This window comes from Crotalus tigris, unplaced genomic scaffold (assembly GCF_016545835.1).
Source record: "Crotalus tigris isolate CLP2741 ecotype Arizona unplaced genomic scaffold, ASM1654583v1 scf7180000020826.46966, whole genome shotgun sequence".
Taxonomy (NCBI): domain Eukaryota; kingdom Metazoa; phylum Chordata; class Lepidosauria; order Squamata; family Viperidae; genus Crotalus; species Crotalus tigris.
In genome coordinates this window covers 35,001-46,966 of record NW_024098201.1, presented here as the reverse complement: position 1 = coordinate 46,966, position 11,966 = coordinate 35,001, and the positions used below count along the sequence as shown (strand labels likewise).

The 11,966-nt window shown below is 47.4% G+C and overlaps 1 protein-coding gene across 1 annotated transcript in view; it reads left to right on the top strand.

Moving 5' to 3' along the window:
• The first annotated feature begins 9,972 nt into the window (after positions 1 to 9,972).
• The window catches only part of LOC120319572 (potassium voltage-gated channel subfamily A member 5-like), a 2,347-nt gene continuing 353 nt past the window's right edge, over positions 9,973 to 11,966 (top strand). Inside the window, exon 1 of the mRNA XM_039368566.1 lies at positions 9,973 to 11,966. This exon is cut by the window's right edge and continues 353 nt beyond it. Coding sequence (XP_039224500.1) covers positions 10,194 to 11,624 — 1,431 coding nt within the window. The 5' untranslated portion in view covers positions 9,973 to 10,193 and the 3' untranslated portion in view covers positions 11,625 to 11,966.

The following is an 11,966-nucleotide window of genomic DNA, read 5'->3' as shown; positions in this document are numbered from 1 at the left end:
GGGAGCTGTGGACTAGAAGACCTCCAAGGTCCCTTCCAGGTCTATTCTGATTGACTGGCTGATCTCCCGACAAGCAAACTCAACGGCAAAGCCAGAGTCACTTAACAAACCAGGTTACTAACGGAAACACGGCAGCAATTCGCTTTAATCGCGGTGGCCAGAAAGGCGGTTAAAAAAACGGGGCGAAGCTGGCTTAAGAGCCGTTCTGCTCGGCCATGGAAATTTTGGCCTCGGCCCGTGGTTGTTAAGTCCTGGACTAGCTCTAATCATTCAACTCTGTGTGTTTGTGTGTTTGTGTGTGTGTGTGTGTGTGTTATTGTTTCAGGTGTGAAGTAGTCAAACGGGGAATTAGTGGAGTTTCTGTTGGTACAAAAGAGATAGGAAAGTTGCCCTGGGAGAACATTCTTTGCCCAGAACTTGAGCAGGGCTGTAATGAGTTTGAAGCCATAGGGCCGTGGATTAGCTTGCCCAGCTGGCGTCCAACAAAAGCATATTGATGACACGGCCCTGCTCGGCCTCCAGAGCCTTTTAAACACAGGCTCTTGGCTTGAATAGGTTGGCTGGGACACCTCTCAACACCCTTCCTGGCAGATAAGTCTCTTTTGCTGCGGCTTTTGTTCTCTCCGGATGGCACATTTTTCCATTGCATCCGTTGACGTCCTCCCTGTGCCCTTCCCTTCTCTTGTTAAGCAAATTCTGAGCCTTTGCTTCTCTGGTTGCGAAGAAAAAGTTTGATCCAGAGGGCTGGAAAAAGAGACACAGGGCTGGTGAAGTGGGCAGGAAACCCTAGGCCAGGGGTAGGCAACCTTGGCTCTTTTATGACTCATGGGCTTCAACTCCCAGAATCCCTGAGCCAGCATCACCGTGCACTGATGGTGTTCCCTAGTTGGGTCCATGAAACGTCTGCAAGAAAACCAGCCAGCTCAGGGAGCACCAAGGACCCCATAGACATAAGGGTGAGGATCAGTCATAAGTAATTTTTCCCCCTGTAACTCCAGTTCAACCCTGAGCTGCAAATATTCTCATCTGTCAGTAGTTATGACTGACAGCATCCCTATGGTCACATGATCCAGATTCAGACCTTTGGCATTTTATTTATGATGGTTTCAGCATGCTGGGATCATTATTGGTGACCTTCCCAGCCGCTTCCGACACACGAAATCAACATGGGGTACTGTACTACTACTACTACTACTACTACTACCACCATCATCATCAGCAGCAGCAGCAGCATTATCATCATCATCATCATCAATAACAACAACAATAATAATAACAATAATAAAATAAAGTTGGAAGGGACCTTGGAGGTCACCTAGTCCAACCCCCTGCTCAGGCAGAAAACCCTACACCATTTCAGACAAATGGCCGTCCAGCCTCTTCTTAAAAACTTCCAGTGTTGGAGCATTCACCACTTCTGGAGGCAGGTTGTTCCACTGGTTAATTGTTCTGATTGTCAGGAAATTTTTCCTTAGTTCCAGGTTGCTTCTCTCCTTGATCAGTTTCCATCCGTTGGTTCTTGTCCTGCCTTTAGGGTATTTGGAGAATAGCTTGACTCCTTCTTCTTTGGGGCAGCCCCTGAGATACTGGAAGACTGCTATCCTGTCACCCCTCATCCTTCTCTTCGTTAAACTAGACCTACCCAATTCCAGCAACCGTTCTGCGTAGGTTTTAGCCTCCAGTCCCCTGATCATCTTTGTTGCTCTTCTCTGCGCTCTTTCTAGAGTGTCAACCTCTTTTTTACATTTTACATTCTTTGATGAATGAGCTTTAGAAAACAGGCCGGTATTGCAGATTGTGGTAAGCGTGTCTGCCAAGCCACCCACATCAATGATGGCGAGAAAAGGCTTGACAGATGCAAAACAGACAGACTTCCAACAATAAGCCAGGACAGACCACCTTTCCTAGCTCCTGATCTCAGAGCATCGCATGCTAGCATTTCCTTCAGCGAGGCACCAGGCAGAGTAAGATAATTCCCTTTATCAAGACCAGCATTTTTCAACTGTGGCAATTTTAAGATGGGTGGGCTTCAACTCCCAGAATCCCCCAGCCAGCCGGAATTCTGGGAGTTGAAGTCCACACATCTTAAAGCTGCCAAGGATGGAGAAACACTGATCTAGACTGTTTATAGGATGTTTTTTTTATATCCCCATTTGCTTCTTTAAACCAAGATCTGAAAACGACATGCTTTCGTGACCGAGAGACGATCTTTTTTTTTATTTCACTGCATTTTTATATTAAAGGTGACAGTGATCAAAATTTGACAAGCGCAGTGCATCTTTTGCAAATTGTCCCTGTGCGGTAGCTGCTGTCCCAGGAAAGCGTGCTCTGTTTCCAGTCTTTTCTCAGAAAAGCATTCAGAATATTGAATACAGTAAATAGTCTTTATTCCTCAGAGATATGATGCTCAATTTTTCTTCTTGGCAGCTGTGCCGTTCCCCTGTGTAAACATGCCAGAAATTAAAGAAGCTTACAGAATTGCTTTTTGGAATCCATCTCCTTACCTTTAGGAGAAGGAACGGACGAACCTGGGGGGGGGCGGAATCAAAAGAGGAACCAGCCTAGAATCCGTAGGTAGCCACCTTTATTTGAAATAAGTGACCCAATTCTCTCAAGGTGGAGAGCTGTCAGATCTTGAAAACCGTGGTGATGTCAAGAGATCTCAGAGGCTGCCCCACAACAGTGTCAGAATGTCACATGAACTTGCGCGAGTGAAGACGTGGTAGAACGTGGAGACGGAATTAAAAGAGGGATCAGCCTAGAATCCTTACGTAGTCACATGCGGATGAAGTCCAGCCTCCCTTGAATTCCATTGGTCTGCGTCTAAGTCCAAGCAGGTGTTAAATGTTAGTGGGGAAGATTTGTGTGCATGGGCTTTTTAGGGGTAAGTCAGTTTAATTGGACCTTCACATGTGAACCTGGTCTTTTACAACTGACATTACCATATTGATGCTCTGGTGTCCTGTTCAGAGTACGCCTAATACAGTCTCTAAAGGGTGGATTCTCCTGCTTACATATTCCTGAATCAGCAGTGGGAACGCAAGAACCTACCGCTTTGTGGGTTCTTTATATCGTGGTCACCACGACGTAAAAAAGATGTTGAGATTCTAGAAACAGTGCAGAGGAGAGCAACAAAGATGATTAGGGGACTGGAGGCTAAAATATATAAGGAACGGTTGCTGGAATTGGGTATGTCTAGTTTAACAAAGAGAAGGATGAGGGGGGACATGATAGCTGTGTTCCAATATCTCAGGGGCTGCCCCAAAGAAGAGGCAGTCAAGCTATTCTCCAAAGCACCTGAATGCAGAAAAAGAAGCAACGGATGGAAACTAATCAAGGAGAGAAGCAACCTAGAATTAAGGAGAAACTTCCTGACAGTTAGAACAATTAACCAGTGGAACTACCTGCCTCCAGAAGCTGTGAATGCTCCAACACTGGAAGTTTTTAAGAAGAGGCTGGACAGCCATTTGTCTGAAATGGTATAGGGTTTCCTGCCTGAGCTGAGATGATCTCCAAGGTCCCTTCCATCTTCTTCTTCTTCTTCTTCTTCTTCTTCTTCTTCTTCTTCTTCTTCTTCTTCTTCTTCTTCTTCTTCTTCTTCTTCTTCTTCTTCTTCTTCTTCTTCTTCTTCTTCTTCTTCTTCTTCTTCTTCGTCTTCTTCTTCTTCTTCTTCTTCTTCTTCTTCTTCTTCTTCTTCTTCTTCTTCTTCTTCTTCTCCTCCTCCTCCTCCTCCTCCTCCTCCTCCTCCTCCTCCTCCTCCTCCTCCTCCTCCTCCTCCTCCTCCTTCTTCTTCTTCTCCTCCTTCTCCTTCTTCCTTCTTCTTGACACGGGTTGCTGCCAGCATCCGAGGTATCAACCAGGTAACTCCTTAAAATATGTTCCAAGTAGCGCAGTTTTTTGTAGCATTGCTGGAGTTATTGCAGGAAGCTGCAGTTTCTTAAAATATTTTGCAAAGTTTTTGGACATAGTTCCCAGTGCCCCGATGACAGTGGGTACCACCATTACACGTTTCATCCATAATCGCGCAGTTTCGATGGCCAGGTCGCGATATTTTGTAATTTTTCCCAGTTCTTTTTCTTTGACTCTGTTATTACTATTATAATATGAACTCCCTTTCGGTTGAAGCTTCTAGAACATGAAGGATCCATTGACAAACCTTTTATAGGAGGACCTCTCTCCATTGACAAACACACACACACACACACACACCTACCCCACTGGGACATATTCTAGTCGACAGTAAAAAAGCAAGCAAGCACTGTGTTTATCATTTCTCCAGTTACCTGAAACAGACTCTTGTCGAGATCCTTTTTTTTAAAAAAAGAAAAAGGAATTATTTTTGCCATTTTTTACCATGACAGGGAGCGCTCATGTCAATTTCATCCAGTTAAAACAGTGGTTCTCAACCTATGGGTCGTGACCCCATTTGGGGTCGATCGACCATTTCACAGGGGTCGCCAAGCAAGGCTGTCCGCCATTTTTTTCCCCTTTTCCGGCGGGTGCCTTACCTCCCTCGGGCTGGGCCAGCTGGTGGCCAGCCGGTGGTCGGCCTGCTCCGTCTCTGCCGCTTGCCAGCTACGCCTCGGCCGGCGCAGGGGGCGCACCACGCCTGCGCGGCGCTCCCGGGCAGGGAAAGTCTTCGACTTACGACCGGTTGGGTAGTCCTTGACTTACGACCGGTTTAGTCCTCGACTTACGACCGGTTGGGAGTCGCGACATTAAAAAGGTTGAGAACCACTGAGTTAAAAGAAAAAAAAAAGAAATCACCATTCCATCACTAAACTGGCAAATCAGAAGAAATTCCAAAGTTTTACCGTTTCCAAGCAACGTATTTTTTTTTAAGCAGCATTTCATTTATCTACAGGTTTTAAAAATAAAAGGCCGAGGAGAAACAGATTTACTGGTTGAGGTGCCTTAATACAGTAAGTGGATGGGGAGGTAGCTTGTCGGGGTTTGGGTGGGTGGGTGGGGCAGCGAACAGTACTCAGAGGGAAGTAGGGAATTAGAGGACCATAGAATCATAGGGCTGAAAGGGACCTTGGAGATCATCTAGTCCAACCCCTTGTTCAGGAGGAGTCCATCTGCTCCCAAGGTTTAGAAAAAAGGCCCTCGGTCATATGGAGACGGCTTGGTTCTGCCCGTCGATTTTTTATAACGAAAATGTCAGGGTTTTGTGAGGGCATGTAAAAGAGGGAACTTTTTAAAATTTTAAACCAAAAAAAAAAGCAGAAAGACTGTGTCAGAATTGTGATTTTTGCAGTACATGACTCAACCGTTGCCTTCCAATGCAATTAAGCGTTTAGTATCGGATAAGACAGTCTTTCCAGTTTGAGGAAGACCAGCTGTTGTGAAGCTCTTGTCAAAATGTATAAATATTTCCATATATATTGCTAGAGTTACTCAAGGGTAAAAGTGCCAGGAATATCTTTGCTATAAAACCTTGCAATGGAACGATATGAAAAATTTTCTCTCTTCTTCATACTCTAGAGCAGCGGTTCTCAACCTGTTGGTTGGGACCCCATTTGGGGTCGAATGACCATTTCACGGGGGTCGCCAAACAATGCAGTCCGCCATTCCCCCCCCCCTTTTCCTTAGCTGTGCACTCCCTTTTATTCTATTGGCTTTTGAAAGCCAATAGAATAGACTCTCTTGAATAGAGTCTAATTCGATTGGCTTTCCAAAGCTGTCTCTGCCCTGCTGAGCCCGCCAAAATCCCATTCTGCAAACGGTGGTGCACCAGTTGACTTACGACCGGTTGAGTAGTCCTCAACTTACAACCAGTTGGGGGTCGCGGCATTAAAAAGGTTGAGAACCACTGCTCTAGAAAAACCTCTTTATGTATTTGAAGAAATAATGGCTTACTTCAGTTCATAGGACAATGCCATCAAGAATGTTGGGTTTTTTTGTTTTTTTGGGGAAGAATATTAGCATATGAGGTGTACAGGTGGATATGATAAATGAAATATATATATATATATAAAAAAATCCGAAGCTGGAGAAAAATAATGCCAGATCTGCAGATGTAGTCTGTGAGTCATTCAACTAATCCTCTTGAACCAAACACGCAAGAATAATAGAAAAATTAAAGACAGTTTTATTCCACAACGAATTAAAGAGCAATTATGGAAATGAGAGAAGCCAACATTCCAAAACTTTAATGGAAGAATCTCTATGGAGATACTCAGTCATCCAGCTCCTGGTTATCCCAAAGGTGCTTTTCCCCCTACCAAAGGCAACTGGACTTTCCTGTTTTCCTTTGAAGATGTTTCGCTTCTCATTCCAGAAGCTTCTTCAGCTCTCTTTAATGGAAGAATTTAAAGATTTTTTAAATTTTGTTTTTAAAATAGAAGCCGATAATGTTACATCCTTTTTTTCAGAAATGGATTTTGAAAAAGGTGAACCCTATACATTGGGGGTAAATGGGGAATTTGGCCGAAAATTGGAAAACGGCAGTCAGCCTCAATGAATGATTATGGACAGAAGCTGATTGTCTATTTTTTTTTTTTTTTTTGGATGAAGCAAATTTTACGCCTGACTGCGTTAGAAAGAAAGGAGCAGAAAGAGACCCACCGGTAGAGAGAAATTGGATCCAAGTGGTTTAACTCTTTTGGCGAAGAGTTTAGCTGTTCACATCAGGCAGGCTTATAACAACGCATTTGCAGGCGGTTTGCCTGGAACATCCCTTCCGGGAGAAAGAAGTTTCTTGTTAGGAAGAATGAACGATCACAGGACGATAATTTGATTTAACAGGCTCCCCGTTGCTCTGGGGGGGGGGAACGTGGCTGAGTATACAAGACAGGAGAGGAAGGTCAAAGTAAGAAAGGAAAAAAAAGACTAAATTTTAAAGCGCTGGAAAATAATAATAATAATAATAATAATAATAATAACAACAACAACAAGAACAACAACAAAACAACAACAACAACAACAACAACAACAACAACAACAATAATAATAATAATAATAATAATAATAATAATAATAATAATAATAAGCAAAAACTGGTGGGATCATAAAATAGAGAAAGTCATAGAAAATGATAAAATGAAACTGCTTTGGGACTTCAGAATTCAAACAGACAAGCACCTGCAACATAACACCCCAGACTTAACAATTGTCGATAAGAAAGACAAAAAAGTCTGGATAGTGGACGTGGCAGTGCCTGGAGACAGCAGAATAGACGAGAAAGAACTGGAGAAGATAACAAAATACAAAGACCTACAAATGGAAATAGAAAGACTGTGGCAAAAGCAAGCAAGGGTAGTACCAATAGTCATAGGCTCCTTGGGTGCAATCCCAAAACAACTGGAGCACCACTTGAACACCATTGGCATTGACAAATTCGCTATGAGTCAATTGCAAAAGGCGGCCTTACTAAGAACTGCTTCCATCCTGCGACGATACCTGTAGTACCATCAAACATCCACATCTGCCTATCCCAGGTCCTGGGTAAGGACTCGATAGGTAGACAAAATGCCAAATCCAGTCTGAACATCTGGCTTACTGTGAACATCTGGCTGATCCTCCATCATCATCATCATCATCATCATCATCATCATCATCATAACATCATCTGAAATAGAATCGCTGCTCAACACTGTCCGAATATATCGCCAAGATATTGTAATGGAGTTTGGCTTGGACAAATGTGCCACACTTACTATCAAACAAGGAAAAATAGTGAAAACTGAAGGAATCAAGATGCCCCACGAAAATAACATTAAGAGTCTGGATGAGGAAGAGTACTACAAACACTTGGGTATCCTTCAAGCTGACAATATCAAGCACACTGAAGTCAGGAAAAAGATTAGAGGTGAATACATCAAGAGAGTGAAGAAGATCTTAAAGTCCAAACTCAATGGAGGAAATACCATAAAGGCAATCAACACCTGGGCAATCCCAGTCATTAGGTACACAGCTGGAATAGTGGACTGGACTCAAGCAGAACATAAAGCAATGGATAGGCAGACCAGAAACTAATGACAATGAATCAGCCCTTCATCCATTGAAGTGAAATGATAGACTTTATATACCAAGGAAAATAGCGTGGGCGGGATGCTACAAGTACATCAGATGGTGAAGAAGAAAATGGCTTTGGAAGAATATCTGAAAACCAATGATGAGGATGCACTGAAATAGTATATCAGGAAGTCTTACTGACTACTGGAGAGACCAAACTGGCCTACAAGAAAGAACCAAATGAAGAACAAAATAGAGGCATGGGAAGACAAAGCATTACATGGCCAATACATGAAAAAAATAGCTGGGAAAGCAGATAATAATAAAACCTGGCAATGGCTAAGAGCAGGAAAATTGAAGAAAGAGACCGAAGGACTAATTCTGGCTGCACAAGACCAAGCCTTAAGGACAAATGCATACAAAGTCAAAATTGAGAAGACAGCAACAGACAGTAAGTGCCGCCTATGCAAAGAAGCTGAAGAAACAGTGGACCACTTGGTAAGCTGTTGCAGAAGATTTGCACAAATGATTACAAGCAGCGGCATCGAACCAAAGTAGCAAACCCCCCCCCAATTGTGCATGAAGATCTGCAAAAAATATCATTGCCTGTAAGCAAAAACTGGTGGGATAATAATAATAGAGAAAGTCATAGAAAATGTAAAATGAAACTGCTACTGGGACTTCAGAATCAAACAGAACAAGGCAAACCTGCAACAAACACCCCGACTTACAGTGTGTCCCCCCCCGATAAGAAGACAAAAAAGTCTGATAGTGGACGTGGCAGTTGACTGGCATACGACAGCAGAATAGAAGAGAAAAGAACTGAGAGGAGCATAACAAAATACAAAGCCTACAAATGGAATAGAAAGACTGTTGGCCAAAGCAGCAAGGGTAGTACCAATAGTCATAGGCTCATTGGGTGTGCAATCCAACAACGGAGCACCACTTTTTTCGAACACCACTGGCATTGACAAATCGCCATTAGTCCCAATGCAAAGGTGGCCTTACTAGGAACTGCTTCCATCCTGCGATGAGATCTGTAATACCATCAAACATCCACATCTGCCTATCCCAGGTCCTGGGTAAGGACTCGATAGGTAGACAAAATGCCAAATCCAGTCTGAACATCTGGCTGACTGTGAACATCTGGCTGATCCATAATAATAATAATAATAATAATAATAATAATAATAATAATAATAATAATAATAATAATAATAATAATAATAATAATAATAATAGAAAAAGTCCCCAGAGGACGGGATCCACTACCATTTTAAATCTATCAATAAAGGAAGCAGAAAGAAATGTAACGCGTTTATGGTTGATCGTGGTCCTGGCTTAATTAATTGATTAATTAACGGCAAACGCGGGAGGGAGGTGAAGTCAGCCTTCCTCCGCCTAGTGACTCTCATGCGGAGGGTCCAGCGTCTCTCACCCTCCAGGCTGACACCCACTCCCCCGTCCTCCCCCCCCCCAGGCTCCTTTCCGTCCAGCGCAGCTCCTCAAGCTCATCGGCCCGGCTCGCTCCCCCAGCGCCCGCTTCCTCGCGGCGATCCCGCTCCGTTGGCCCAGAGGATCCGGCTGCGCCCCCGCCGCGCCTGGGCTGCCCAGAAGCCGCTCTCCTCGGCTGCTTTTGGGGAGGGGGCTTCTGCGCTTCTCAGACCCCCCCACCCCCCACCCTCCCCAGCCCGAGGCGGGGGTCTCCAGCTGTGCCCAGCTGAGCGGGCGCCCAGAGGCTCCTGTGCGCAGCCAGGGCGCACGGCCAGGGCGCATTGCTGCGCGCTCCGAGCGAGGCCAGGCTCGTTCTGGGCGCGTTGGAGAGGTTTGCCTGCCCGGGAAGGGAGGCCGGGAGCCGGACCGGAGCCGCGCCGGGGGAAAGCGGACCGAAGCAGCTGCCTTCCCTCTCTCCCTCTCTCCCCTCCCCGCCTGCCTCCGTCCCTCCCCGCTTCGCTCGCTCGCTCGTCCGCCCGGCGGGGCGCTGAAGCGCAGCCTCCTTGACGTCAGGCGCGGGCGGTGCGCGGCATCTTCCGCGCGGGGTCCCCGGCCGGTGGCTGCGCTCGGGCGCCCCGGGCCAAGAGGGGCCGCTCCCGGCCGGCCTAGAGGGCGCCAAGGGCTGCGCAACGAGCCCGAGGCGAGCGCCAGGGAGGCTGTGCCAAGGCGGGCAGGTTGGCCAGGCGGGCGCTGCGGAGAGAGCCCCGGCCTCCCTCCCTCCTTCCCGGCTCGGCCTGGCCATGGCAGCCGCCGAGGGGGCGAGCGCGGGGGAAGGGGAGCTGGCCGAGCGCGTCCTGCTGAACGTGTCGGGCCTGCGCTTCGAGACGCGCCTGGGCACCCTGGACCAGTTCCCGGAGACGCTGCTGGGCGACCCGGCCAAGCGGCTGCGCTACTTCGACCCTCTGCGCAACGAGTATTTCTTCGACCGGCACCGGCCCAGCTTCGACGGCCTCCTGTATTTCTACCAGTCGGGGGGCAAGCTCCGCCGCCCGGTCAACGTCTCCCTGGAGGTCTTCGCCGACGAGGTGCGCTTCTACCAGCTGGGCGAGGCGGCCCTGGAGCGGTTCCGGGAGGAGGAAGGCTTCCTGCGGGAGGAGGAGAAGCCACTGCCCACCCACGAGTTCCAGCGCCAGGTGTGGCTGATCTTTGAGTGTCCCGAGAGCTCCGGTTCGGCTCGGGGCATCGCCATCGTCTCCGTGCTGGTCATCCTCATCTCCATCGTCACCTTTTGCTTGGAGACCTTGCCGGAGTTCCAGGAAGAGCTGCGGGACCCCACGGGCCAAGCGCCCCGCCCGAGCATCCTGGCCGACCCGTTCTTCGTCATCGAGACCACTTGCGTCATCTGGTTCACCTTTGAGCTCCTGGTGCGCTTCTTCGCCTGTCCCAGCAAGCCGGAGTTCTCCAAGAACATCATGAACATCATCGACGTGGTGGCCATCATCCCTTACTTCATCACGCTGGGCACCGAGCTGGCCCACGAGCAGCAGAAGGGCGAGCAGCCGGGCAACAGCGGAGGCCAGCAGCAGGCCATGTCCTTGGCCATCCTGAGGGTCATCCGCCTGGTCCGGGTCTTTAGGATCTTCAAGCTGTCCAGGCACTCCAAAGGGCTGCAGATCCTGGGGCAGACCTTGAAAGCCAGCATGAGGGAGCTGGGCCTTCTCATCTTCTTCCTCTTCATCGGCGTCATCCTCTTCTCCAGCGCCGTCTACTTCGCGGAGGCCGACGACCCGGAATCCTACTTCTCCAGCATCCCTGACGCCTTCTGGTGGGCGGTGGTCACCATGACTACGGTGGGCTACGGGGATATGAGCCCCATCACCGTGGGTGGGAAGATCGTGGGCTCCTTGTGTGCCATCGCTGGCGTGCTCACCATCGCCCTGCCCGTCCCGGTTATCGTGTCCAACTTCAACTACTTCTACCACCGGGAGACAGACCACGAGGAGCAAGCTTTTCTGCAAGAGGACTCTGCCAGCCTTCTTCGGGGCAGCTCGGGGGAAGAGGCGAAGAGGAAAGCCTCCTGCAAATCTGTGGTGCATTTGGAGCATCTGGACGAGACCCACAACGGGACCAGGTCGGTGGAGAAAAGCAACATGAAAGCCAACAGCACCATCGATCTGAAGAAGTCTCTCTACGCCCTTTGTATGGATTCCACCAGGGAAACCGATCTGTAAGAATAACAATTCCAGGTGGCGATTTATATCAGGGAACAAAGCACTGGGTTTTGTTTATTTTATTTTATTTAAAAAAAAAAGTTTGGTCGCTTATTTAAAAAACAGCTCTAAGTTAGTGGATTCTTCTCTCTCTCTTTTTTTCTTCTTCTTTTCAACTATGAATTCCTTCTGATGACTCAGCATCGGGTTTATGCTGAGCCAAGGATTTCAAACAAAGATTTAGTTGGCCTCCACTTCCCATTATCTGAGCGATTTTGGGGTGGGAAAAAAGACCTGGCTTGTAGATAATTTATTTTTCCTAAACTCAAAAAAACCAGGGGGGAGTTTTTGTAGAGTTCGTTC